At 40.5% G+C, this 27,410-nt stretch overlaps 1 protein-coding gene and 1 long non-coding RNA gene across 5 annotated transcripts; one reads left to right on the top strand and one right to left on the bottom strand.

Annotated features, from left to right (window-relative positions):
• dhx38 (DEAH (Asp-Glu-Ala-His) box polypeptide 38) lies at nucleotides 1-21,090 on the bottom strand. 2 transcript variants are annotated; one of them, XM_022203352.2, is made up of 27 exons: nucleotides 20,825-21,090; nucleotides 19,068-19,396; nucleotides 18,528-18,718; nucleotides 18,060-18,212; nucleotides 17,788-17,950; nucleotides 17,554-17,672; nucleotides 17,365-17,441; nucleotides 17,107-17,262; nucleotides 16,834-16,995; nucleotides 16,584-16,691; nucleotides 16,097-16,221; nucleotides 15,852-15,989; nucleotides 15,554-15,740; nucleotides 14,243-14,428; nucleotides 13,927-14,067; nucleotides 13,568-13,678; nucleotides 12,437-12,553; nucleotides 12,233-12,340; nucleotides 11,988-12,100; nucleotides 10,451-10,659; nucleotides 8,565-8,719; nucleotides 5,724-5,879; nucleotides 5,299-5,433; nucleotides 4,733-4,858; nucleotides 4,550-4,645; nucleotides 3,537-3,658; nucleotides 1-1,281 (listed from the first exon to the last, which is right to left on the bottom strand). In XM_022203352.2, the coding sequence occupies exons 2-27, from the start codon at nucleotides 19,391-19,393 to the stop codon at nucleotides 1,200-1,202; spliced, it is 3,762 nt and encodes a 1,253-aa protein (XP_022059044.1). In that variant the 5' UTR covers nucleotides 19,394-19,396; nucleotides 20,825-21,090; the 3' UTR covers nucleotides 1-1,199. The 2 variants fall into 2 exon arrangements, with proteins under 2 accessions (XP_022059044.1, XP_022059045.1); XM_022203353.2 differs by having other exon boundaries at nucleotides 18,528-18,715.
• LOC110957377 (uncharacterized) lies at nucleotides 19,958-26,087 on the top strand. Of its 3 annotated transcripts, XR_002596108.2 has the most exons (4): nucleotides 20,019-20,454; nucleotides 22,014-23,816; nucleotides 24,256-24,473; nucleotides 25,451-26,087. It is a non-coding gene; the product is annotated as an uncharacterized LOC110957377 (long non-coding RNA). The 3 variants fall into 3 exon arrangements; XR_007938789.1 differs by lacking the exons at nucleotides 24,256-24,473; nucleotides 25,451-26,087 and having other exon boundaries at nucleotides 19,958-20,454; nucleotides 22,014-24,097; XR_007938790.1 differs by lacking the exons at nucleotides 24,256-24,473; nucleotides 25,451-26,087 and having other exon boundaries at nucleotides 19,958-20,476; nucleotides 22,014-24,097.
• Nucleotides 26,088-27,410: the final 1,323 nt, after the last annotated feature.

Here is a 27,410-nt window from a genome sequence, read left to right as displayed (position 1 = left end):
TCATTCACCACTGTGTTCTTTTTATAGATACATAAGCAAGTGTATTTACAGAAGCTGCAGGTGAAGAATTTATGGCCTATCGAGCTTTCATCCAACCAACTTAAATGTTTAAGCACAAACCACAGTTACACTGAAAAACATTTAGTGACTACAACATCAAATGCCATTACATCAGTTTAAAAAAATAGCTAACATTTATTTTTTTTTTCATTTACAAAAGATTTTGAAGGAAAAATCAAGAGCTGTCTGAGTTCCACAAAAAAAAACAAACAAAAAAAACAGTAACTGTCACAATCCAAGCACGGTTACAGATAAACCAGTCTGTCCGAAGCTGCGTGATATTCTGATCAGCTCAGAAGGCGCATATCAACAAAAATGCCCGTTTAAAAGACAATTTTGCAACATCTGTTTGGAGGAAAACCACAAAGGAAACTGCCTTTCTTTTTAAACACAGGGACCATGAAAATAAAACAGTTGATATCTTCAATCCAGCATGGTGAAGATACGAAGCAATGCTGTGGTACATTACCTCGTTGGAACAAGGTCAACAGAAAGTAGGAAGAAGTCAATTGCCTAAGCCTGCACGAGTGTGTTGTGTGTATTAGGGTATATTACAATACAACTCCAGAGTCAGTAGACACTCATTCCACAAGTAGAGTTTGAGTAGTGCTTCAGTCTGTAGAGGAGCACTTGAAGGTGGCACATGTTGTTCAAGTCACAACACTACAAGAACTAGGAAATGCAAGGACACAAAGACAAGTCACACTGAAATTAGAGCACTATGTTTCAGTTGCCCTTGAACAATGCAGTCAGGAAGATAGAAAATTAAGCTTTAGTTTCCTTGTTTGGGCAAAATCATTCTGTAAGGGGAAAAAAAAACTTCTGGTAATGAGCACATATACATATTGAGAATACAAAAAACAACAACACAGTCCTTTATTCTTTTAAAATGCATCATAGAAACAGCTAGTGGCAGATGAAGGTGGAGGGAGGCATTTTGATAAAGCTGGTTTGTCTCGGAGTCTTGTAGCTTATACAAGTTCTCACTCTAGTGGTCGGTACGTGAACTGCAGTGGATGGTCATGCTGGGAGGGACACATGGTTAGCTGGAAGTTACACTGTTTTTGCTTGATCTGCTGTGGTCCAAGTCTGGATGAATCTCTGGTAGCTGATATAATCGATACTTCCAGGAGGAGCTTTTACAGTCCAAAGCGGGCAGGGGTACGTCTGGGTGTCATGGGGGCCTCTTCTTTTCTTCCGGGTGTGCAGATTTTCACTGCCCTGAATCAAGAGAAAAGTCAGATTAAGCTCATTTCGGTTTGTTGTTATAACAGAACATTCAGTCTTGTTGTTTATGGTTATTCAAATGCGTACCATTTCTTAGACTTAAAAAAGGAGACTGGCCTGTGCAGCTGAATGTGAACATAAAAGCAGAAGGACTGGAGGAGAGTTAAAAGGCAGACTGGTGTCTCTGTGAGGAGTGTTGGGACGTAGAGCCTGACGCCTCTGACAGCACAATCTATCATCTTTAATTACAGCTGCGTGACACACTGACACTGCCCACACTTCCCTCATCTCTCTCTCTCTCACACACACACACACACACACACACACACACACACACACACACACACACACACACACACACACACACACACACACACACACACACACACACACACACACACACGCAGCAATTACAACCATCAGGCCATAACCCCCTTCTGTCACTGTGTCCCCCCTCACTCTGTCGCCCTGTTCGCTTCACCACAAATTGTTACGGTTCCCTCAATATAGAACCTGCTACTTGTTTCATAACTGCAATGAGCACAACAGTCTGGGGTTTCTTCACATTGGACACACACCCAGACAAGTGCTTACTAGGTTTGAACAAGTGTTTGTTTCTTTAAGGATCATTTGCAAGTTTTAGACTACAAGCTACAAATGATGTGTATTTTCCATTTCCATTTTTCTTCTTAATGTTTTGTCTTTTTGTGTGTTATTGTGTGTCTTGCTTGGTTGTCCTTTTTTAAACTGCCCCTTGGGGACAAATAAAGTAATTTGAATTGAACTGAATTTATGAAATTTGAATGTATTTTTCAAAACAAAATCGCTTCCATTCCACTGATTTCTGTACAATACTTAATGCTGTTAACACGCTCTAAAAAGTTGTGCAACACATCAGGACTACATACGACATCATAAATAAATCAATAGACTGTTATTCTTGCATCACAAGGCATATTTCAAATCTACAGTAATCTGAATATGAAGACATGCATGAAGCAACCTGATGGACATAAGTTGATAAACAAATGGTCACTGTTAACTGATCATTAACGCATACAGAAACACAAACAATGGCTGCCTAAAACTGGAAAAAATACATTGATAAGTCTGGCCTATATATCCTGCAGTCGAAAATAGTCAGCAAAAATGTGAAGTACACATAGGCCAGGGTAGTATCAGTGAATTTGTTAGATGTTTGTGAAGATTTATCTTTGAGGCGTATCAAAACACTCTTCTTAAAATCCCTGTTTTCAACAAAGCAACGTTTTAAGGAAGAGAAACTTGTGAGGTTGTTGAGGGGGAAGTATGTCTAGACAAATTATTCTCTACAAGTAAAGAATAACCTTTGGTTTGAGTTCAAGACAGTATTGAGGTTTGATGCCTACCTGTTTGTAAGTATACTACAATTCATAGTGAACCGACACATCCTACTGCACGTTCTTACCACTGATGTGATTCTTGAAACACTCAGTGCTCCACATCTACACACATCACAGGTGATTGTGCCATGTACTAATTCACAGCAGTGGTTTGTGCTGCTTTGACAGGTGATGAGCAGCCGACACATGAAGAAAATGACCGAAGAAACATTTCATTCCTGGTGCCACTGAGCTGAGAGGGGAGACGTTTGTGAGGCCTGCCGGAGGACAAAGGCAGCGACGAGCCCAGGAGAGCCTTCAACTTCATTATCACACATCCAACTTCCTCTGCTTAAATCTAATTCTTAATCCTATACCTCGAGTGTGATTATTTTCAACATATCTGTCACAGACGTGCTCACACTAAACTCGAGACAGATAAACCAGCTGATTAATTAACAACAAAAGTTCTTTTTTAAGTCTGTCTTTATAACCTTATTTCTCTATGTAAAGCTCACAGATGGGTGTGAAATTAATTTTTTGGTCTAATTTGAAAATGAACGTTCCCCTCCTTTCTCTCTTCTGCTGTGGCACAATTTAAATTGCTGCAGTAATGGGGGTCAGCCAGGAGTCAATATTATTTCTTTTTGTCTCGTCTGGAGGGACCAGAGGTGAGAAAAGCTCATCATGAAGAGTGAGAGAGGTGGAGTAGAGAGAGTGGGAGAGGAGGAGAGGGAAGGAGGGATGAAGATATGGATTGGCAGCAGGGTAGGTAAATTAAACGCTTCTAATCTTGACTGTGTATGGAAAATGAGGGCCACGGGGAACCATTGTTGGATGAGGCCCGAGTGATGAACCAAAAGGAGGAGAGATGTGTTGCCGACTTACTTTACGCTGCCGGTGTTGCTCTTCTTCTCCTGCTCCTCTCGACGAGATCGCAGCTGCTGTTCGGCCATCGCCATCTCCTCCTCCATGTTGCTGATCTCCTCCTTGGCCCGGCGACGGTTCTCCTAAAAGAGACAGATGAAGAAAGTACACAGGAAAATACAGAAAACAGTGAGCTATATTTTAGCCAGTGCAGCAGGTGTGTTTAGAAGCACAAGGAGAACCATATGATACAGCTATATGTGACTGTTTAATGTCTTTTTCCAAGACCATAGGCGTGAATATACGACAGCTACAGCCGCCATTCCTCTGGGAAGACATTCCACAAGATGTTAGATCCTGGCTCTAGGGAAACTGGAAAATGGAAACTAAGGCCTGATTCCAGTTGCACAGGCAAGTCAAGTCCTTTCACACCAATCTGAGCAGATCATTTATTTATAGGAATGATGGAGATATTTCCTTTCTGCTGCTACTTTTAACACAACACTGAGAACACACAGTTGTCTAAAAGGTCAGGACCCATGCTCAGAGTTGCAAGATAAATCTGGGGATTGGCAAAAGGAAACAAAAGATTGGCAAGTCAGATAAGTTTTACTGTCAGAATGATACTCTCTGCTATTTACTAGTTCTCCTGAGAATTACTGAGCAGTTCTACCTTTTCATTGCTCTAAAAGTTGCTCAAAAAAAATACATTTTTGGTTCAGCTGATATTTGTCTGCACTTATTTTGGCACCTCAGTGGCAAAAACAAGGATACTTCAGTGACCTTTGGGCAAAACCAGTGACAAGGAGTCAGCAGACACCACTTTGTTTAAAGTCAAAATCCTTCAAAACCACTGGTCCACCACGGCCCCAACATTTCTCACAAGTGAATCTATGGGAAAATGTCCAAATTCTGAAAATCAGGCCACTCAAAATGTACATTTATAAGATGGGCATCCATCTCTACATACTTTGGCATAATTACTAATAAACCTAATATGCATTGAGCAAAGCATCAGCCTTGTTTTGACTTACCTGTCTGCTTTTTCCTGCATGTTTAATGCTATAAAACATGGGCCCAAGTTCTGCCAGCCACTCTCCGTCCACTGCTGTCACACACTGCATGTACTCCTACAACACAAAGCCGGTTCAACATCAAGAAAAAAATCATTAATTGTTTTCATGCAAGCCAAACACTGCAGCCATCAGACATCTTACCTTCGTGGTCATAACCAGCTCATGGTAGATGATGTAGTCAGGAGTGTAGCCCATTCCAAACAGGGAGCTGGTGGGATGGAGGTGGCATGGCATGCCTGTCCTCACGTTCACATATTCACCGATACCCTGGGAGCAAACGCATGCATAAATAACAAATTAGACGTGTGGCTGTGAATTCCAGGATGAGGAATGCACCACCTTGGGTGCTGAGCTTTAAATGTGTGTATGTTTGTGCCTGCATGTATGGGTGCGCTTTAAGGTCAGAGCGAAGCAGGTCATGTGGGCTAATTCGCTTCTACACCTGGCTTAGACAGCGGGAAAATAAATTTAAAGTATATCCAACATTACTATGATTGCTTGGGTTAGGTGGCTGCTCATAAGTCAAACTGAGAACCTTGATTATATAGTCATGATTTCAAATTCCCTTTCAGATTTTAGCGCTGTATTAATGTGAGGCCAGAGGGGATATTTCACCACTCTGTAATTATGCTGCTATAAATCTGCCACAACCAGTTGCCACTAGGCGTAACATATTAACTGAGGAAAACCCAGAGTACAGAAAGTACCTTGAGCTTGGCAGCCTGGTGGAAGTAAGCGGCACAGATGCACTTTCTGATGATGTCCCAATCCGAGCCGCAGGAAACCAGGTTCATCCTCTGCTGCACCATGATGTCCTTTAATTGGGAGCGTACCTCACGCACCTGCACAAAAACAAGATGTAGTGGAAGTGGTACCCAATTAAAAAAAAGCTCCAACCTGTTGGCCTGGAATCGATGGCTTTAGAAAGAACTATAGATCACTGCTATCATGTGAATATTTGGCAATCTGACAGGCTTGTAGAATATTCACAGGATAAAGACTTTTTCTCACTACATTTATGATATCTTTGCCACATATTATTTTTCCACATAATAATAGCATGCTGGAATTTAACAAGCATTCACAGAGAAGGCATTCACAGACAGAACAGGGGAAACAGCTCATGTCTGACCTTGCGCATGGCCTTGGTGTGGATGAAGTGGTCATTGCACCAGATGCTGGAGTAGTTGTTGTTCTTCCACTGCATGTAGACATTAAGGTAGGTGAGGTGGTCACTCTCTGGGACTGAGAACTTCTCCCTCACCTGGTCACTCTCCTCCTCACGGCCCTGTAGAAATGACAAGTATAATATGATTTGAAAAACTATTTAAAATGCTACAACTGTTCCTATAGCCATGAACCAGAAGCAAGCTGTGAACTCAACCTTTCAGGATGATGCAGCAAATATCTTAGCAAACACGTTGCATATTCACCCTTCCACCAGATACAGAACAACACTATCATTCATATGGAGTCATGTTTGTGGTCACATGGCAAATCTAAATCCACCATTCACTCTCTTTATCTCTGTTTTTGGTATCCACTAATTCCTGAGGGAATTATCTGGCTCTTAGGCTGCTAAGTCGCTAACTGTGTCTGGATTTTTTAAGCTTTTTCACTGCAAAAGCTGCGGCCAGAAATAATGCTATGAGGGTAGTGAGAATGCAGAACCCCAGAGGGAAACTGCTTTGTAACAGTTGCTTAAAACTGTGGAGGCTGTAAGATTATACGAGAATACAGAAAATTTACAAGAAAGCACTGGTGTGCGATTAGTAGAGGAAGGGATGGAAAACACAACCACGTTGGCATGTCAATTTCTTGGGTATGCTTGTGTGCTTGGCTAACAATTTAATGTCTAGAATGCTGAAAAGTCCCTTTACTTCAATATGACCAGTGTGGCACCATTTGTTGTTCTTTCCTTGGATTTATTCACATCTGCCTGACCTGCCTGAAAGCTGTCGATGGAGATGATGGGATCTGGAGTAGCTTCCTATGGCAAAATATCGATGAACTACATAGCCTAACTCTCATTTTCGTGAAGTTCACTTCATTCCTCACTTCGGTCACTAGTTCATCATTGTTATTGTCCAACGGTTTATCAGTGCCTGAGATGACAGAATGGATCAGTGTCTGTTGTCTGGTCTTGGTTTCCTATTCTTTTCACTTCATTCATACTCTGCATCATCTGTGTATCCTCCTCTGATGTCTGTTGTTGTTCTGGTTGCCATGCCAGCCAGCTTAAGCATGACACATGAGGCTGTTCCCTGGTGCAAAAAAATGCAGGACTGGAGTTGCTGGGAGGAGTAGCATTGTTGAGAGAAAGAGGACAGAGCTTCAGAAAAAGTTTTTACATTGGCTGCACTGGTGCCCCTAACCGTTTCATTTAGGTGCACAAGCACATAAGTTAGTTGCACACAAAAGTCTTCAGAAATACATAATACTAGATAACAAGTGTTGCCTCTTTTGTCAGGTCCCCTACACATTGGTAATTTTGTAATGAAATAGTAAGTGACTGTACATTCAAGACTTTCTTTTTCATAAGAACGATCTGGGACATAAAGTTAGAAGCAGGTAGCTCTTCTTTGGCACGTAGAAGCCTCTAGTCCCCTTTCAGTTACTGCAGTGTGTACTACTGGGACAACTGTGTGGCCAAAAATGATTTAACTTGTAAAGAGCAAAATACAGTATTCGAGTGCAAGATTTTCTTCAGTTGAAATTAGGGCTGGGCGATATGGCCAAAAAATAAAATCTGAATTTTTTTTAGTCATCTTGGACGATTACGATTTTAATCGATTTTTGTTGTTTCTTTGCGGTCTGTTTGCTATGGCTAGTGCTAGCCATGCCGCACTCCTGTAGCTGTGAGCACTTTTCCCATTCTTTAGGATGCCTCTGCCAGAGGTGCTGAAAGAGGTTAGTTGTGCTGTTACTCTTCGTTTTCACAGTACTTTTGAAAACCTTGCACATGACTGTAGTTTGCTCTGTGTCAGTCTTGTCAAAGCCGAACCACTTCCATATAATCGATGTAACATGAGGCCCTTTTCTCGCAACCAACTCTTCGTCAGCTGTTCTGTCCGCCATGACGGGGGGTGGGGGCGTGAGTGTTTTGGCGGAAGGAGATGAGAGGCGGAAGCAAACGCCAGTGCACAAGTCGTGAAAGGCAGAAGAAGAATCTGTATTGTTATATATTTAAGCTCGCCTCGATTTTACGATTTCGCAAATTTTCAAATCGTCAGGTTTTAAAAATGCGAATTAATCGAATTAATTCGATTTATCGCCCAGCCCTAGTTGAAATGGATGTATTTTATCTCACTGGATGAAGAGAGGTACAATCAGACCAGTATACTAGTGTGACCAGTAAAAATGTTTTGTCATACAGGAGCCCTGCTATATGTAAAGAGTTGGCACAGATCAAAAAGGTCACCAGCAAGAATCCACACAAATGTGACAAACAAGAATGTTAAAAGAAACAGAAAACTAGCAGGAGCAACTGTATGAGGTTTCACACTTAAAAAGATTCTGAGCCGTACAACCTCAACAATGAGCTAAGAAATGCTGTAAGGCTCCCTGTAGCTCTGGAGAACTGCAGCGTCGGGTGATAATTCTCTGTGGGTTCATCAGTAAAAGAAATTCCTCACACATTCAAGTAAAATGGTCTGCACTGACAGCATGTAGCACCTTTCTACCTAAGCGCTACTCAGAGCACTTTACAATGTGTTTCTCTCAGTAGTCATGTCACACAGAGTAAATATAAATTAAGCATCGTGATACAATGGTCCCTTCTAAATTTTCAGTCTCTTGTGGCTTTCTTGTTTGTCACATTTCACAGAATATGTGAACACAAATTGATTCGGAAAAAAGGCAATTCATCTTTTTTGGTCAATATTTGTCTCAAATATGCGAGTATGTAGTTAGATATACGGGATGACATGATGGTTAGGGTGCGTTCCCCTCCTCACAAAAACGAGAGATTTACCTTTGGTCTGTAGAAGATGGCTGGCACAGACAACATGGAGACGATGATGAGGATGTCAGCACTGCAGCCCATGTCACAGGACACTATCAGCATCTTGGACAGGGCAGGGTCAAGGGGAAACTCCACCATCAGTCGCCCTGTTGGTGTCAAAGCACCTGAAAGGAAAACGGAGAACAAAATTACAAGGTCACATGTGTGAAATATAAAAGGTACATGAGACGTGAAGAATGTAGGCGGGACAAGCATTAAGACGAGTGATAAGCTTCTTTTCTATCAAAAGTCTGCTGGCGTAAGGAAGAAACCGGCATAATATGACACTTATTTATCTATCACCGTGAGAGAGGAGGATGAACTGCTGACAGTGGAGAATACTTGTAGAAAAAAGAAGAGAGTCAGATCAAAAACTTTGCAGTTTCTGATTTAAATGATTAGACGAAAGAGTCTAAGAAGCTTATGAGGAGGAAAAGCAGAGTAGCAGAGCAGCCAGTTTGGGGCAGGTAAGCCTTAATCAGAGATAATCTGCTGTTAACACACCATACAGGGAATCATCAAAAGTCCCCCCTTATCCCCAAATCCCTAAATCCCCTGGAATCTGGCTAAGGATGAGACAGAAATGAGACCAGACCAGTCAAATCAAACACAGGATCAGTTACTAGGCAATTACTCCACTGGCTGAACCTCTCAACTATCTTCTGCAGGCCTGTTTGCGCTGTCTGCATCATAAATGCAGCATCCTTTACAGAAGCCGTCTCCTGCGTGTGTTTGTGGTGTCACCGTCACTGTGTAGCAGCTCAAAGCAGCACTGAGGGGGAAATACTCAAATATGTAATAACCTCTGTCATCACTTAAGGGGGATGATTTATATTGTTTGGCCCTACTGTATATAAGAGTGATGTAGACCAGCTGTGGCTATGGGACTATGGGCAATAAAGAAAAAATACAGCATCATTTTGTGAGAAAATTAATATAATAATAATAATAATACAGTGATATTACTCTACACATAAGTCTATACATTTGTATGCAATAAATAAATGTAAATTTACTAATCTGTTCTCTTACTGGTTATTTTTGGGTGTGATTACTTCACAGTCCCATTTTGCCACAACAGAATTGACCAGAATGACCTAAACTAATTCTAAAAAATAATTAATCTCTACCTGTGTTATTTTCAGTTATATTACACTATATTCTATAAAACAGACACAAAATAAGTTAAAGGGCTGTGACTAACATTCGTTGTCATTTTTCATAAATGTGCCGATTTTCATCTCAAATGATTATTTTGTCTCTAAAATGTCAGAATCTAGTAGGAATAAAGCCCAGCAAATATCTTAAGAAATCAAAATGTTTGTTTTTTCCCCTAACAGTCCAAATCCAATGGCATTAAATTCAATCTTACAAAAGACAAAAAGAAAGTATCAAATCCTCAACTTTAATCTTTGTGTTTTTTTCTTTACAATTTTCAAGAGAAAATTGTAAAGAAAATGACTCTACATTGTTATCAAAAAGCTATTGGATTAAACTGACAAACAGACATTCTTGGAACCTGAAGAAAACTTGGCAGGTGATTGGATGAACTCTCTGTCTATCACTGTATGTTACAGGCTTAAAATAAACCAGACATGGCTGGAACTTCCAGTAATTCCTCAAAGGACACCGACTGGTCTGAACAACATTACTTCTGTCAAAAGGTCACAGCTTCATGCCTGGAAGTTGGACTTCTGTAAGATCTTGTGAGAATCCAGCTGCCTCACAAGGTAACTATTAAATTGCGACATACTACACAATTCAACATAGCGGAAATCAATTAAAAATCAAACACTGTGGATCCAAGTACTACGTTACCATTACTATGATGCCTCTAATCATTTTCCTTTGTTCACCTGTGTTGTCCAGAGCTCCCAAGATCCAGAGCTGGTACATAGAGTTCAGCATGTTGTCCTCGGGTGGCGGATCCATGAAGTGGAAAAGGAGCAAGTCCTGAACACCAAGAGACTTCAGCAGCAGAACTACGTTGGCCAGGTTGGTCCTCTGGATTTCTGGGATGGTGGTCGTCAGCATCTCATTCTTGTAGGCGCTCTGAGTGTACAGCCTTGGAAGGGCAAAAGGGCAGAGACATGAATGCAAAACATACAAAGTGATCATTCAATCTAAGTCACCAATAATGATGTTATACTATAACAAGCTTAATTCTAAATGATGAAAATATACAGATGTTTGAAGGTTTTCCTATATTTTTGATGAAAACTAAAAAACTGAAGACTGCAAGAAAGACTGTCACCTTGTTTTGTGGCATCTGCTGCATGTGCATATGTCATTCTAACTTAGCACTGTAAGTATCACACACAGAGCAGCTGCTGAGGGAATTTCAGGAAGCCAATATTTATTTAGAGAAACATCCAGAGCCCAAGTTAAAGTGAAGGAGGCTCTTTTTCTACAATTACAGCTGTGTAGGTGCTTATAATTACAGCCTGATTTGAATGTATATGAAGGTTTTGAGCTTGTATGTGGGTGCCTGCAGTCACAGCTAAAAGGGTCTTTGAGTGGGGAATTCTCCACGCGAGCTGAGCAAACCAGCGTGACTCACTGTGTGCGCTCTAACGCATACACACATCCACAGCTCCACTGTGCTCAGCGCAAAGCTCCTCCGAAACTGATTCTTCATAGATTTCTGTGAGCTTGCGTGTAAGAGCAGGTGGGCAGGATTTATCCTGAAATATGTGGGATTTCATAGGCATCACAGCTCATTAGGAATGCAAAATGTATCACTATCTGAGTGTCACTCAGTCTCTACTTAAGTAAATGTGGCAAAAGAGAGAGGGGTCAAGGAAAACCTCTGACAGGATCTCCTGTGGCACATTTCCCTGCCATAAACAGAGTTAAACTGCATGAAATCCTCTGGAGATTAGGGTTCTGGCCCTCTCTCTCTCTCTCTCTTTCCCATCCTGCCTCAGACTGTCTTGAAAGCATGGCCGTGTCACACATCCAGCACACCATTTGAGAGCAGCACTGATCTCAACCGACTGAAGGAAGAAAACACACTTGAATGACTCTAAATTTTAGCTTGGCAGAAACAGGAAAGGAACATCCTATTTAGGTGCACTGTTTCCGAATGTGAACTATCAGAGTGGAAAAATAATGTTCAGTCCAGACACAAACAAAAAATGTTTAACCTGCCAAACAGACTATGTATGTATCCTGTAGGGCTGGCCCGAATAGCAGTTTCTGGGCTCCGGATATTCGGCCCAATTAATGACGAATATCCGAACATTTGGCTCAGTTCACATTGTAATGTCCGACGGGACATAACAAACTATGAACTACGCACTAATTCCAGTTCAGCACTCTTGTGCATGTGACATATGTGCATGCATTTGTGACTACATGTATGCTAAGAGCCAGCAAGGGTCTGACTATTACCTGTAACACTGCCCTGGTCCTGTACGTCCGGCTCGGCCTGCACGCTGATTGGCATTAGCTTGGCTGATAGGATAAACCTGCAGAGCATCCATACCAATGCGAGGATTGAAAACCTGTTGATAGAAGAAAGTATGGTGTCACTTTGCTTAAATAATGTACAAAAGACGTTATCTTTCATGGTTTACAACATGAAAAATGCACACATTGTTTATGCACAAAGTGGCTGAGGCCTTCAAGAATCTTACCTTCAGTTTGCAGTATCCTGAATCCACAACAAACATGATTCCATCCACGGTGAGGGAAGTCTCAGCAATGTTTGTAGCGACAATGCATTTCCTCACACCATCTGGAGCCTAGCAGAGGATGAAATGATGGCAATTATCAAGACGTCAGCTATGTTTCAGACAAGGAAATAATTTACAATATTATGAGCAATGACTGATAGAAACCTTCTGGAAGATCTTGGCCTGGAGGTCAGATGGAAGCTGGGAGTAAATGGGCAGCACAGCTAGAGGAGGAGCGTTCTCCAGATCCTCTAAACGCTCCACAATCTGATCTGATGTGACCTGCAAAGAGAAGTAGATACTTTAACCTCCTTCAGAGTGCAAAATGACAAAACCTCTTCATTTCTGTCCACAAGTGAAACATACCAGGGTTCTCGCCAGCGCATTTCAGCGTAACGGGCCATTACGCAGTCTTAACGGCCCGTTACGCTCAGTATAAAAGATTACGCTGTGATTAGGGCCGCAACGCCAGCGCATTTCAAAGATTACGCTGTTGTTATGAGAGTGTGTGGCTCCGTCATGAGAGTGGGAGAGAGAGCAGTGTGTGTGTGTGTGTGTGTGTGGGAGGGAGGGGGAGAGCGAGATGTCCAAGCTACCTTGAATGCAGCCTGAGACGGCAGTCGGTAGAGGTGGAGAGGTGTGTAGTTGCTGGGTTGGCGATACTGCACGGTTCAGTCACTGTTGATAGACAATAAAGGCTGCAGTATTCTTTGATACGGCTGGGCTCGTGTGTCTTTGCCTCTACGGCTGCTGAGGAAGTGAAGGGGGTTAACCCCGGGCTTCCTGACCACGGGCCGAACAGGAAGGGTTAACACTGTGATTAGGGCCGCTGCGCTGTTATTTTGACAGATAACGCCATGTGCGTTTGTTTTAAATCGACTGGGTGCCTAGCTCGGTTAATTTATGTCTCCCCACCTCAGCCGTACCTTCCTGTCGATTGACCCGTTCCCGTCAATTGCGCGCGCACATGCGCGTTCCCGTTTATTGCACACGCGTGCAAGAGGACCTGCCGTTACGCTGAAAAAAAATCCTGGCGAGAACCCTGCATACTTAACATAGAACATACAGAAAGGTGTGGCCACCAATGTGTGACAGTTTGCTTTACATTCAGCTATTTTAAGAGTGGAAGGGCAAGGAAATAAGTTATATGCTGGAAGTTGAGAAAACATTTCAAAACTTTTGAACTGATGTTAACCTGTAAAGTTATTAGTGCAACAGGTTGTCCATAAAACTGATATTGCAGTCCTCCTTAATACCAAAATGATTTCAAAACAATAATTTAGCCATGTCCTTCACCTCAATATCCTCCTGCCCAGGCATAAAGATGAGAATGTCTCCCACCAGCCCACTGAGGTGGATCTGTAGAGCCTGCTTCACAGCTGCCTCCACATAGTCCTCCTGAGGTGTCTGCACAGCACACAACACAACAAGTCAGTCTAATACAAAACACAAACAAAAACTCTTATTACCGTTATAAGTCAGATATCGCTGCACATGTCAGTTGGCAAACTATATGTGTTTTCTTTATATTTCACAAACTAAAAGCTGTATTAAAGTCACAATATGTGGACTTCATGGTTAAACTGATTTTAATATTAAAAGACGTTCTTAGAAGTGTCATTAAAAGTGTGAGTGCTTTAAGAAGCCAAACATACCTTGCTAAACAAGATGTCTACTGGAAATGTTCTTCCTGGAATGTGGAAGATGGGTACATTGCCAAAGAATGCCGCAAATTTGTCTGAGTCCATAGTTGCAGAGGTAACTATAAGCTTCAAATCAGTGCGCCGAGATACGACCTGATAGAAAACAGTAAACACAAGTAAAGTGGTTGCTTCACATCAGAGAGTATTTACACTGAAATCAGAAAAGGAAACATAATTTGGTCATTTTCAGTGAAACAGGGACCTGTCCGTCTTAGAACAAACAAAAATAAATCTATCATTAGTGTATGTTAGGTAGCTGTGTACTGACCTCACGCAGCAAGCCAAACAGCACATCAGTATTCAGGGAGCGTTCGTGAGCCTCATCCATTATAACAGCGCTGTAGTGGTCCAGGTCCGACTCCCTCAGGGACTCTCTGAGCAGGATTCCATCTGTCATGTACTTTATCAGCGTTTTCTCAGATGTACAGTCTTCAAAACGGATTGCATAGCCCACCTGCAGGAAACATCATTACAATAATCAAGTAAACATAACATGCATGTCCAAAACCTTAGGGAACTTCACCACAGCATATACTACTGTATATGCACAGGCAAAATATAGAAATAAAAGCAGACATAGTGCTAAACCACACAGGTCAAAGGAGCTTTTTTTAAGTTCCACTTGTCAATTCATCACCAGTTTCCCATTTTTCTGCTAATTTTATATTGCATCAAATTCCATAGCACAAGCATGGCTTATATATTTTTATTGCCCACGAGATGGTAGTGTTACACAATATATGACTACTACGCTTGGGCAACAATTGCTACCTCAGTCTCTAAGCATTTTGAATTGCTGCGACTAACAGTCATTCTAACCAACTTCATCAACCTAACCAAGTTCACTGATTTAACAATTTTTGTTTTTTAGAAAATCTAAATCTACAGCTACTATTTCACAGCTATTACTTTCTGAGTCACCATCTTGATTTTAACAGACATTTGTGGATGCATCCGCTTTCATTTTAACTTTTAAGTATGTGAGGTCTGTGCATGGAACCTACTGGGAACATGTTTTAACCAACAGTAAAAGCTACTAGCATACATAATAGTGTGGTGGTCTGAAAAGTGAAGCCAATGCAGAAGTGCATGCATTCTTTGAAACAGCCAGCAGGGGGCATTCTTTGCATAATAAAGAAATCAAATTATAAAGAAGCTTATCAGAAAATGGCTGTACTTATCATTTGTAACATCCTGTTTTAAATAAAGATGGAGGCAGCCAAAATGTCAAACAGGAGTCCCCAAATCAGCATAAGATCATCATCATGTATCTTTAGTAGGGTCTATGACTACCAGTCATGTTGTCAGATCTCAGTATATAATAAACAGGATAATGGCCAAAATGAAACAGGAAGGATTATGTCTAGTAGCTAAGTAAATGTATACTGCTATATAGATCTCACAAACTATACTCAGCTCATTAACTTTTTATCCAGATATCTACAGCAAATAAATTCATTTTAAGGGTTCCTAGTTGTTCTACAATCAGAGATAAAACTGCATGCTGAGGCAGAAAGCAGGTTGGCACTAGCAGGTCTAGGTGATCCAAGTGCTTGTTTGCTCCCTCCAGCCCTCTCACCTCCTCTCCAAGATTGGTGCCAATCTCCTCGCTGACTCTCTTGGCTACACTCATGGCTGCCACTCTTCGGGGCTGAGTACAACCCACCATGCCATAGCTGGTGTAACCATCCTCATGCAGGTACTGGGTCAGCTGAGTGGTCTTTCCACTGCCCGTCTCCCCGACAACAATCACAATGCTGTTGTCTCTGCAGTAAACACAATAACAATCACGTAACTCAGTGAAACGATGATTCATTATAAACACTTTCCAGATGGAAGCTGTAGATGAAATTGATTTGAGGAGATGGTAACAATACCTAATGATGTTAAGAAGCTGCTGTCGGACAGCAAAGATAGGCAGGTACTGTCTCTGCTCCAGAAGGCTCTTCTTCTTAGCAAACTCGCTGCTGGCCTCAGACTTCTCTTTCATGTGGTCTGCAAATTTTTGTTCGGCTCTGTAAGGCAACCATGTTAAAATGAGTAAAGCAGGTCAGACAAACACAACAGGACAGTTATGTGAGTTTAGCCAGTGGAATAAAATGTGAAACGTCAGTCTGATCACCTGTAGTCTACTTTGCCATCCTCGCCCACCACTTTGTCACCAGACGCGTCTTCATCCTCTGTCTTCTTGATCCCCATGATATCCCCCAACTTGGTGCCTGCCAATTCCCAGTGTTTGTGCTGCGCCTGAAGACAGTTATTGCAGTTAATTTACCGATTATGATCTGCAGGCATAGAATTCAATTGCATGAACATTTAATTCACAGAAAAGTTAATAGAACATCTGGTTTCACATTTGCCTAGTTGTTTAACATCACTGGTGGTGTTTTACAGATGTTCAGACTCTTACATATCAAGAAATACAACGTGGCAGGCGTCCGATCAGTATTAAATTCAATCTGCAGCATGAGACAATGTGTCCAAACTTATAGCTAGAGAAACCTTTATGATAATATTTTTGGAAGCATCCCCAGTTCAGATTGAACCTTATTGTAGAGCAGTCTCTTTGACTGTCAATCAGCCTAATCTCACTTGTAAATCCAGCTCACCTTTTTACGTTCTTTCTGCTCACGATGTTTACGGACAAGCTGGCTGCCCTTGCGTGAGATGATGGCCATGTCAGACGTAGCATCTTTTACTGGGATGACAGGCTCTGGCTGAGGGAGAAAAACAACACACACGTTCAACCACTAACACAATAAACTTCTCAACTAAAGCTATGGCATAAATATGACACCAAAGACACTGTGAGTCACCTAGTGAATACAGGTCTTCATTCATAACCTTGGTATAGTTTACCTGCTTAGTGAAAACTATTCTCCCATCCAGGAAGGGCGGGACAAGGTTGTGAACCAGCAAGTGAACCTTAGCAGCATTGTCCTCCTCAAAGTCTTCATCCACCTCCAACCTTTGCACCACACCGCTGGTCAGCATACGGTTGGTCTCCCACCGTTCATTATCCTGAGACAAGAAACACAACGAGTTACAAAGACAGACCAACACTGATAGATGCACGAACAAGACAAATACACACAGTTCTGATTAGGGTGGTATGAAGCTCTGTGGTTGTACCTCGTTGATCTGCCGCTTCTGGGCAGATATTCTTTTCTGAGTCTGTTTCTGAAGAATCTGTTCTCTCTTCTTTACATATTCATCAGAGGTGGAGGTGAAAGGGTTGTGAAACTCATCATAGCCTTCATCCATCATGTACCAATCTCTGTCAGCTTGCTGCAATTCAATGAAACAATTAAAGATGTGAAAAACCCCCAATGATCATAAAATTATTAGTAACCTCTGTGACACATATACCAGGGATGCTGTCATACTCACCTTCTGGTCCTCTTCCCACTGCTCTTTCTCGCCCTCATTATCAAACATAATTCCTCCCTCTCCGTCTTCCCTCCGACCTGAAGAAAAAACAAAGAAAAAACAAAAGAAGAAAAGACAAAGAAATGTTACCAGATATACAGTAGTTAAATCTTGCATGCGAGTACAAAATTGCTTGTTTTTAAAAAGTACCTTTTCCTTGTGACAAACGGGGCGTAGAACCCAGATGCTTTCGATCATTGGCCCACTCATTGTACTTGTAGGATGGGGTAGGCAGCGGTGTGTCGTCAGGGTAACGGCCTCTGACTGACCTAAGAGCAAAGGAGATAAATGTTGTTAGCAAAAATGGTACAACTGATAGCGAGGATTTGCAAAAGATCTCTTGGATCAGCAGGATAAAAGTACAGCATAATTACTGCTGCTCACCTGTCCCTCCTTTCACTCTCTCGGCCAGAGCGGTGGCTTCTCTCTGAGCGATCTGACTCTCTGTGAGACGGGGTGGGAGATGGAGATTCCCACTGGGAATGTCTGGAACTGGCATAACCACTGTCATCCTCATCCCAGTTGGAGCGCGAAGGTGTAAAGGAATCTGTGTAAGAAAATAAGTATAGCCAGCCAATTAAATATATGATCCATTGTAAATAGGAAAATCTAAACAATAAATTATAATAAAAGCAAATGAAGAAAGCAAAAACCACCTCTGGGACGATGCTGTGGTGTCTGTGGTTCATCCCTCTTACTCCCACGACTGATGCGATCAGACCAGCCGTCCCTCTGTGAGCGTTCACTCCTCTCACTGCGCTCCGACCGGCTGCTGCTGCTGCCACGGCCTGTACTGCTCTCTCGCTCATCTGACAGACGGAGACAAGGAAAAGTTACCCTCAACATCCCCAACTATTCTTACAGTAGCTTTCATTGTGTTTCTAAAATAATCAGTCCATTTATTAATCCAGAAATAATTGCATTATGAATCATCCAAAAATGTAACTCAAATTAAAAAATACCATGTTTCATATGGTACAGATGTGATACAGAGTAAGCAATCATATCCTCACATTTAAGAACTTATTACCTGGAAATAGAAAGTATTTTATATAAAATCTGAATTACGATTAGAAGTCTAGCTTCAATTATTCACATCTGCTAATGCATGACTTCAGAATCACCTCTGTCATTCCGTCGCTCTCTGCCCTTGTCTCTGCTCCTTTCTCTGTCTCTGTTCTTGTCCTCTTTAGAGGAAGCGTAGACTCCATGTTCACGTCTGTCTTTCTCCCTCTGCTGGTTTTTGCGTTTGAACTCTTCACTGACCCCTCCAGGGTTTGAGGGCGTCTCAGAACCAGTCACACGATACTTCCTGCTGGTAAGACAAAAAAATAATATTCAACTTGATTCACAGTATACATATATCTGTCCGCTGAAATTCGTAAATCAAGAACAGACTTCCTCTAAACAGTCTGCAAAAAGTGTTTGCAAGCTGTGGCATCTGTCAAAGGATATCTGTCCCCCAGGACTGTTCAATCTTTTAGCACATTTATTTTTAAGTACATTAAAAATTATTTTTTGTTGCCAGGGTTTTATTTATATCATTTAACTTTAAAAATTGACTAAATATAATTGCCCAGTGGTGCTCACACTTTTGTTACGACTGTAGACATTATCCATGATTTTTAATACAGCAATATTCTGTGAGAGGCACGGTCACTGACCTCTCCTTCTTAGCACCACTATCCTGAGCATCATCTTCTTCATCAGAACCAGAGTCACTTTTGCCTTCCTCCCAGTCCTTGTAGGAGGAAACCTTGGACTTCTTTCTATTTCTGTCATCACCACCAGAATCTGCCTGTTCCTTAGTCTCACGCTCCTTCCGTTTCTGTGCTGCCAACAGATCCAAGCCCAACAAAGATGTGCGTGGAGTGGGTGCCCGAAAAACATGCTGCTCTGAAGCAGCACTCTTCTTCTTTACTATCAGCCCACCGACCTGAGCAGACGGATCACTCCCTTCCAGCCTGTGCATGGACAAATCATCATCCATTGTCTGTGGGGAAATAATATGTGGAAGAGGTGAAAATCTGAAAAACTACTGAACTGTAACACGAGTACCCTTGTAAAACATAAATACTTACTGTCAAATTGTTACTGTCAATAAACAAATGTTTTGAGCTTTTGGGTTTCGAGCAATAATTAATATAGCTTATCAATAATTCTGTCACGTGAAATCACCAGATCTAGATGATGGAACTAGTAAAAATCTTCTTTTGTAATCCTTGGTAAAATCTGACAGTTAAATGATTTCTCATTCAGTTTCTGTCCATTCACTGATAGTTTGGTTAACTAACAGTTTCAGTTTTTATTAACATAGATTTAAAACAAAGACAAGCTTCAAATCCTTACAGTGGATAGCTAGAACAAAACCATGTTTGTAATTTTTGTCACAGTAAATCACTTGAAAAAACATCAAGTTATATATGAGATATTTGGTGATTAACTTCCTATTCATTTTATCTGATGCAGCACAACCCTTAACTGAAGTTTATGTCAATTTCCTACCCAGGACACAGTCACCAGTTAAATCTCAGGCTTTTGTATATATCTACCAACAAAAAATAAATATAAGCAAATCCATTTTAACCCTCATCTCTAATAATACGTTGCTTTACAGAGGAACAATAAGTTGGACACAGATAACTCAACTATCAAGTAGTGGTGCAACGGATCATCCGTGATCGCTCTCCACGGTTGGGAACGCACGTGGTGCGCGGATTGGCTGATGAAAAAAAAGTTGTACGTGGTCACGTGGAGAGAGCATGTTTAATCAACACTAGTTGAGTGCAGCTGTAGTCATGGCTAGCGGAGGAGCAGAGGATCTTGAAAAACCTTCTGCGTCATTTAAGTCGCCCATATGGGTGGACAAAACTATAACCGTGTGTAGTGTGGCACGAGACAACCGTATGAGAGTGGAAATACATCGAGTATGGTCACCCATATGAAGCAACATCACCTGGATGTGTCAGTGGCAGGAGCCAAGACTAAGGCTGCTCAACAACGGCTTATCGCCGGCATATAAACAGCTGATCCGATCCGTGACTCAGAACCGTGAGTCACATCTCATAGATTTGTATGACATCCTTTTCCTCAATTTAACCAATGCTTCTTATGTTGCTCCAAGACAATAAATGATGCCAAGTTTATAGTTACTATGCTATCTTTTGTTTTATGTCGCGAATAATTGAGGTAGCTGAAAACTAACGGTGAATTTTACAGTAGTGTTATACCTTTTTGCAATAGCTGGTGTTAATATAGTCCGCAAAGCGGACGTTATTTAGGACTTAGGATCCTATGAGTAAATTCTTAGCATCATTCCATTCATTATCTACACACCGCTTGGTCCTCATTGGGTCACACAATGAGGACCAAGCGGTGCTTTCTGGGATAAACACTTGCATGAAATTCAGGTATCACGTACCTCAGTCTGAGCAGCTAGCGTTAGCTAGCCTGTTAGCTGTTTCTGTCCCAACAAGCGCGGCACACTGTGGGAATTTGCCGTATGTTTCTTTGAGACTAAAATGTAGACAGTGTCACATGAATGATAAAGTTTCACGTCAACTAACGGTCGAGAAAAGAGTCCAGACTGAGGACGTCTGGCGTCCTGGAAAATAATTAAACTGCGGCTTTCGTAGACACAACGCGTATGTTTACAGACAAGGGAGCAGCCATTACGATCCCACAATTCTAAGTGGTGACGGCAGAAAAACGTTGAAAACTTTATTTAAAAATGATGTGTTGACAGAGGGAGAGAAGGCTCTGTACTTGTTTTGGAATTCACTTTAAGACAGTTTTATTGGTTGATAAAGCGTTTGTTAGTCTTATTTATGAAATGTGCTTTTATCCCACAAACCTCTCTCGAAGCCTCAAGTTTTCTCGTATTGGCCTTTTAATTATTACCAGAATAATATAATTGTCATAAATGTTTTTACCTAAAATTCTTCAGATTTTCTCCACTTGGTGTTTGTTTGACTTGTAATGCTAATTTCTTATTTGTGTGTATTGACTCGATAAATTTGCTCTTAGTATTACTGTTAATAATGTTGTTTTTTTTAAAAAAAACGAATATTAATCATACAATAATAACAATGATCCGTGTATTTTTCTGACAACTGGATTTTCCGTTCTGAAACAGGTATTGAAAAACAAAAAAGTGGTTATTTGATTTTCGCTTTATAATGCAAAATAAAATTGAAATACAAGGCGTTTTTCCTTTTCATGATACAAAATTTTTAAAATGCTTTGATTTTCATTTTATATTTAGAATAACAAAAGGGTAAAATCAGTAAGACAAACGAAAAAAGTCATTTTTTTTCATTTTCTCAGACTGGAAGTGGTCATAAGCAAGTGTGGAGCCACACCATAGACATATACAGAATATTTTTAGGGAATATTCTAAAAAGGAAAGAAAAGCTCCATTCTCACTCCTCTCAGGATAAACTGTCATTAAAACTGACTTTACATTTAGCTTCAACACAAGATAAAAACATTTACTTTCATTACTGATGCTAAGTTTTAATAAAGTTCATGCTACTTTTATAATATGATGAAAGTGAAAAAATTGTATTTGTGTGATCTGTGTTTGATTTCTCCTTTCTCCTGTCATCCAGATGTTCATAGAGAGATGATGCCACATGTGGTCCAGCTGATGGAAGGTCTTGAAGTTCTCGGACTGAAGATGGTCCTCTCACTGGATTTAAGGTTCAGATGCTCAGTAACAAACTCCACCAATGAGTCAACAGGGAAGCTTTAGGTTTATTAAATGTTGCTGTGAAGGTATTGCTGTTTTTCTTTGTGAATGCAGTGTGATCCAACTGAAACTTGAACTAGAACTTAAAAGTAAATCCTTCCATCTGACAGGATTTAGTTGCATTAATAACCTCATAACGTTCTAATTTTTATTCCAGTCTTGGTTGGAAATAAAATCTCTGTATTGATTCTGGTAAAAACTGAACTTCACAGCTTGTTGGAGCAGAACAACCAGATGAAAAGTGTGATGGTGTTGGATTGTCAGACCGTAGTGTTACAGCTCAAAGCAGCTTTTCTAGCTCAGTTCATTCTGACATTCAGCTCTGAATCAACACAGCAGATCCAGTTGATGGTGATCCATGCTGTGGAAGTCTCACATCTCCTCATTTAATGGAGCTGCTTTGCACTTTTTACAGTTTATTCACCAACACTTTATTTCATAAAAGTCCCATCTAGTTTGTTTTTTGTTTTTTTGAGGCATGTGATGTTTTAATTTCTCTGTGAATAACTGCAGTCGAATGGAACAGCTGGAGTTGTAGCATCTGTCCTGATATTGATCATGAAGTATTGATCAGAATACTTATGGTCAGCAATCATCCCTGAAGTTTGACATTAAATTCTTTACTGTTATTGTGAACTTTGGTAAGAAGCAGAAACTTTAGTGTTGCCATGGATACATGAGTGTTAAATTAGGTCCATGTTTCCATTTTGGGAAATGCAGTCCAGCAGATGAGTTTGTTTTTACTGCCAGCTACCATTCAGTCTGAGATATTAAGAGTAAATAAATGTGCATAATGTGGAAATGAACAGATTTTATTTTTATTTATTCCTACAGCTGCTCCAGGTAAAGTTCCAGAATGTGGAGGAATTTAGTCTCACAATCACAGACAATAAATCTTATTTGAAAGTCGGGTTATTGTTGTTTATGAGTACAATACAAAAAGATTCATGTTGGACATATTCCAGTTAAGACCCTAGAATATCATGATTTATGTAAATTTACTTCAGTAATATGAATGTTCAGGTTAAGATTGTGCAGTGACATTTATTATCTAAGTTTAGCTGATTAAAGTTTATGACTCTGCACTACAATATTATTTAAATTTACATCATTATAATATTTATGGTCAGACCCTACAGTATTGAGATTAAGAAATCAAATATTCTATAAAATGTAAATACACTGAACTAATTTGGATATACTTAAATAGAAACACAAGTATCTGTTTGAAGAAACTTATGCAGAGTCCTGGTTCCAGAATATGATAGAATTATTGACAAACGTAGCAAAAGCTGCCTGAGAGTTTACAGGTTAGATTTCTTCAGTAACTTATTGATAGTTATCAGCAAAAAATCAATTATTCATTTGATGAACTTCATTTCCTAAAACATCCAGAATTGGAGCTCAAATCTTTGGCAGCTGTAAAGGTTCTGCTCCTTCAAAGTTCACAACACAATGAATTAATTCCTAAAACACTCAATGCCGGAGAGCGTTTGTGCTGCTGAAGCAGTGACCAGTTTTTCTGTTTCTTCTCTTGAGATGCACAATGAGGGACGTCTGCAGCAACTGAGAAAGAGTCTCACCACATCCTGACATGAGGAAAAAGACTTATTTGAAGACGACAATGATAAAAACTATCAGACAGCAGACGGCAGCATTCAAGGTGAGCTCTGAGCATCTGATCTGGAACAGGAATTCAATAACGGCAGCATGAGCTTCATTTGAGTCTGTAGCTGCTGAATTCAAGGATGAATCATCTGGCAGTGGAGAGGAAGACCATCAAACATCCACGTCAGCTGATGGAGGTCCAAGAGTCTCACCAAACAACCAACCTACAGAGTGAAGACCTCTAACCTGATTGGATGGCCTCCTATTCAGCCACATGTGTGAACAAATGTCTCTAAGTTGATTTGTTTTCTAAAATAAATCTAGTTTGAGTCCTAATCTATGCCTGTATGTTTGCTTCTTTACACCGCTTTTGACAGTTTAGGCTGTTAGATTGTTCCAGACAAGACGAGTACAAGATTTTTCAGAGCTGTTCTATCACAAGCCTGACAGGAAGAACTTCAACAGCTGCTGAATGTTCCTGTGGTCCCCTCAAGGTTACAGGAGGAGTCCTACAAGGATGAGCTGGTCCACCTGATGGCAGCCAGTCGCTGCAGTTCAAAGCCAACACCGACTACACGGACTTCTACTGGACCACACGGAGGCCTTCAAACTGGACCAACAAGTTCACAGACTCCCCGACTCGTGGGTGTGAGGATGCCGCTGAGTCTCGGCCCAGCCGGCCACCTGTCTGTGGGTGTTTGAGTGCTGAGAGGTTTGTGGATGCATGTGAACGTGTCTGTGTTGAAACTGCAGCTTTTGACTCAGTAATGCCAGTAAAAGCCAAGAGCTCCTTTATTTGTGACTTCCACTAAAAAAACTGATGAAAATAAGTTTGTCAGGGTTCTGACTGATAACAGATTACTATAGGCTTTTTTAATTGACATATTACTGACGGGGGCTGCACAGCGGCGTAGTGGTTAGCACTTTCGCCTTGCAGCGAGAAGATCCCGGTTTGAATCCCAGGGTGGGCCTGGGATCTTTCTGCATGGAGTTTGCATGTTCTCCCTGAGCATGCGTGGGTTTTCTCCGGGTACTCCGGCTTCCTCCCACAGTCCAAAAATATGCTGAGGTTAATTGATTACTCTAAATTGCCCGTAGGTGTGAATGCGAGTGTGATTGTGTGTCTGTATATGTGGCCCTGCGACAGACTTGCGACCTGTCCAGGGTGTCCCCTGCCTTCGCTCAAGTCAGCTGGGATAGGCTCCAGCACCCCCTGCGACCCTAATGAGGATAAAGTGGTGTATAGAGGATGGATGGATATTACTGACATTTTTTTGTTTGTTTTAGTTTTGTTTTTTAGAAACATAAGAATTTGAACAGTTTTAAAAATGAATGCACTTGTGCAATGAACTATTATTCTATGGCATTTTTAGATAACATATTACTCTGTTTTCTTGAATAATGTACTATTTTGACAAACTGCACTATTACATTTTTTTAACCACATATCATACATGACAATTTTAGGCAACATCCTATCATTTTTGTGCTTTTTGAACCACATAATCTGTTTTTGTTTTTGCTGACGTGCTATACTATGAAATACAGGCCTTTCTTTGTTATTCTTGAAAAGTATTCTATACTTTGACATTTTCTGAACTACATCCTATACTATGGCGTTATACACAGAGTGCTTGGGCTAGATGTTGATTTATAATCTAGATTTCTTTCTGTTTTGTTTCTTGACAGGATTACCACAGACCTGACCGTGAACACCGCTGACACTCACCTGAAGGAGATGCTGCCTAAGATCTCAAGACTGCTTGGTCGTGGTCTTTCTGGCCCTGCTGGAGAACATCTTCATCAACTACATCTTCTTTGAAGAGGCCCTCAGATGCTGCAATCTCTGACCGGAGGAACTGCTACTTTCACTCTGTAATGAGACGGTGGTTATTTTAAAGACCCAGCTCCTGGCGGCTTTGAGTGAAAATTTAACATCCATCAAAACAGAACTACAGACTTAAATCTGAGCTGTCGGTCAGTATTTCAAACATCAAGTACGACCCGGGTGCCCTAATGTATTTATTTTGGTGAATGAAATAAACAAACTAATTAACTAGTTACCTTAGTTTCTCAGTCCCTGTTTTCATTGAGTCTTTTCTTTATAACATAGGGTTCTGAGGTGCAAGTGGGAGGATATTGTTGTTACTGTTTTTTTACTGTTTTTTAATCCCTTTGTTCTTTGTATTCCATTTATCAGAAAAGTCCTGTATAAACAAAATGTGAGTGATTGATTGATTGAATTTGTAATCTTGTGTTGTGCATTGTCTTTAAAATGTTAAATACAACATGTATGTTTACACTCAATGAATGTGTTTCAATTAAAGCTGTGTTTTATGTCATTTTAAAAAACAAATACATTTAAATACATTTATTTTTCTGTTCGTTTTTTACTCAACAATTGACATTTGAAGCAGTGATATTTAAATTGATGTTTTCTCTGGTCTTGATCTTTGAAGGTTGCACTGAATCATCAGCTGCTCTTTGACAGAGTAGTTTTTCTATCACATTAGAGACTCATTTACATTCACACTTTATCATCATGTATAGAGGGATCCATGCCATAGGAGTGAGAGTGGCTCTTGTGACAGTGTTTGAACCTTCTGGAGCAAACCATGATTGTATTGTGGTTGCATGAGTATAGATATTTTTTCTGATGGATCAGTTGAACAAAAACCTATGGTGCTTACTAAATATAGAGTTTTCTCTTCTTGGGTTTGTCCTAAGACATGTGTCCTAAACACACAGAATATGGCTGCAAATGATGACGTAAAGACTTGACACGTGAAGAATATGGAACAACTGGCAAGTGCTTGTTTTCCATTGTCATCATCTGGTTGCTATGCTGCCATATCAGTAGATGGCATATGCTGCACGGGCCTTATCAGCACAGAGAGAGGTACATCAGGACATCTGTGCTGTGGCGCAACAAGCAGCAAAGACCTGCATTGCAAGTTGTTTTCATACAGTATGTAATAATGTCAAATCACTAAACTACACTACTTATTTTCAGTAAACTAATTAAAATGTTTTGTATTGCATCTGTTCAATTACAAGCCCAGAAGCTAAGTATCCAATCCTGTCAGCCTACAGCTAAGGTATGTTTTTGTTCTTGTTTTACAGGCTGATATTCATACTTCATGAAAAGCTCTAGTTACTGTTTAACTCTGAAGACAAGACTCTGAAGAGTTCACTTTTCTATGTAAAGATAACTGATCATTTCTACAGTGTATGCAATAGATGAAAATTTCCATGGTTTGAGAGACCCATTTGTTCACTCATTAATTCACTGTTCCAGTGTGTGTCATATATATATAATGCATTTACATATTAAAATATCAATTATCATAAAATATGTACTTTCCACTGCAACCAGTTATTGTGAGTTACAAATACTAGATATTTAGACAGAGCACGTTTTTTTGTTTGTTTTAATTTTTTTACGTCCCAGAAATGACTTGCTTAGGTCTGCAGGTGAAAATTAGGGAAATTATTTCAATGTTTAGAAATATTGCAAAAACAAGAAAAGAAAAGAAAAGAAAAGAAAAGAAAAGAAAAGAACTCGTTACACAGACGCAGGTGAAATACAACACAATTAGTGTAAAAGCAAAAACTCGTATGCGCACTAACAGCGCACACTTGACAACCT

This window comes from Acanthochromis polyacanthus, chromosome 2, assembly GCF_021347895.1.
Source record: "Acanthochromis polyacanthus isolate Apoly-LR-REF ecotype Palm Island chromosome 2, KAUST_Apoly_ChrSc, whole genome shotgun sequence".
Lineage (NCBI taxonomy): Eukaryota > Metazoa > Chordata > Actinopteri > Pomacentridae > Acanthochromis > Acanthochromis polyacanthus.
Note: the sequence above shows the minus strand (reverse complement) of the source record. Positions and strands in the feature narration are given on the sequence as shown.

Excerpts from the sequence above, each read along its gene's own strand:
- dhx38 (XM_022203352.2), bottom strand. The coding sequence starts at position 19,393 with ATGGATGATGATTTGTCCATGCACAGGCTGGAAGGGAGTGATCCGTCT. Across the intron at positions 16,692-16,833 it reads GAATAGTTTTCACTAAGCAG|CCAGAGCCTGTCATCCCAGT; the intron begins GTAAACTATACC and ends TTTCTCCCTCAG. Across the intron at positions 4,646-4,732 it reads AGCTGGTTATGACCACGAAG|GAGTACATGCAGTGTGTGAC; the intron begins GTAAGATGTCTG and ends TTTGTGTTGTAG.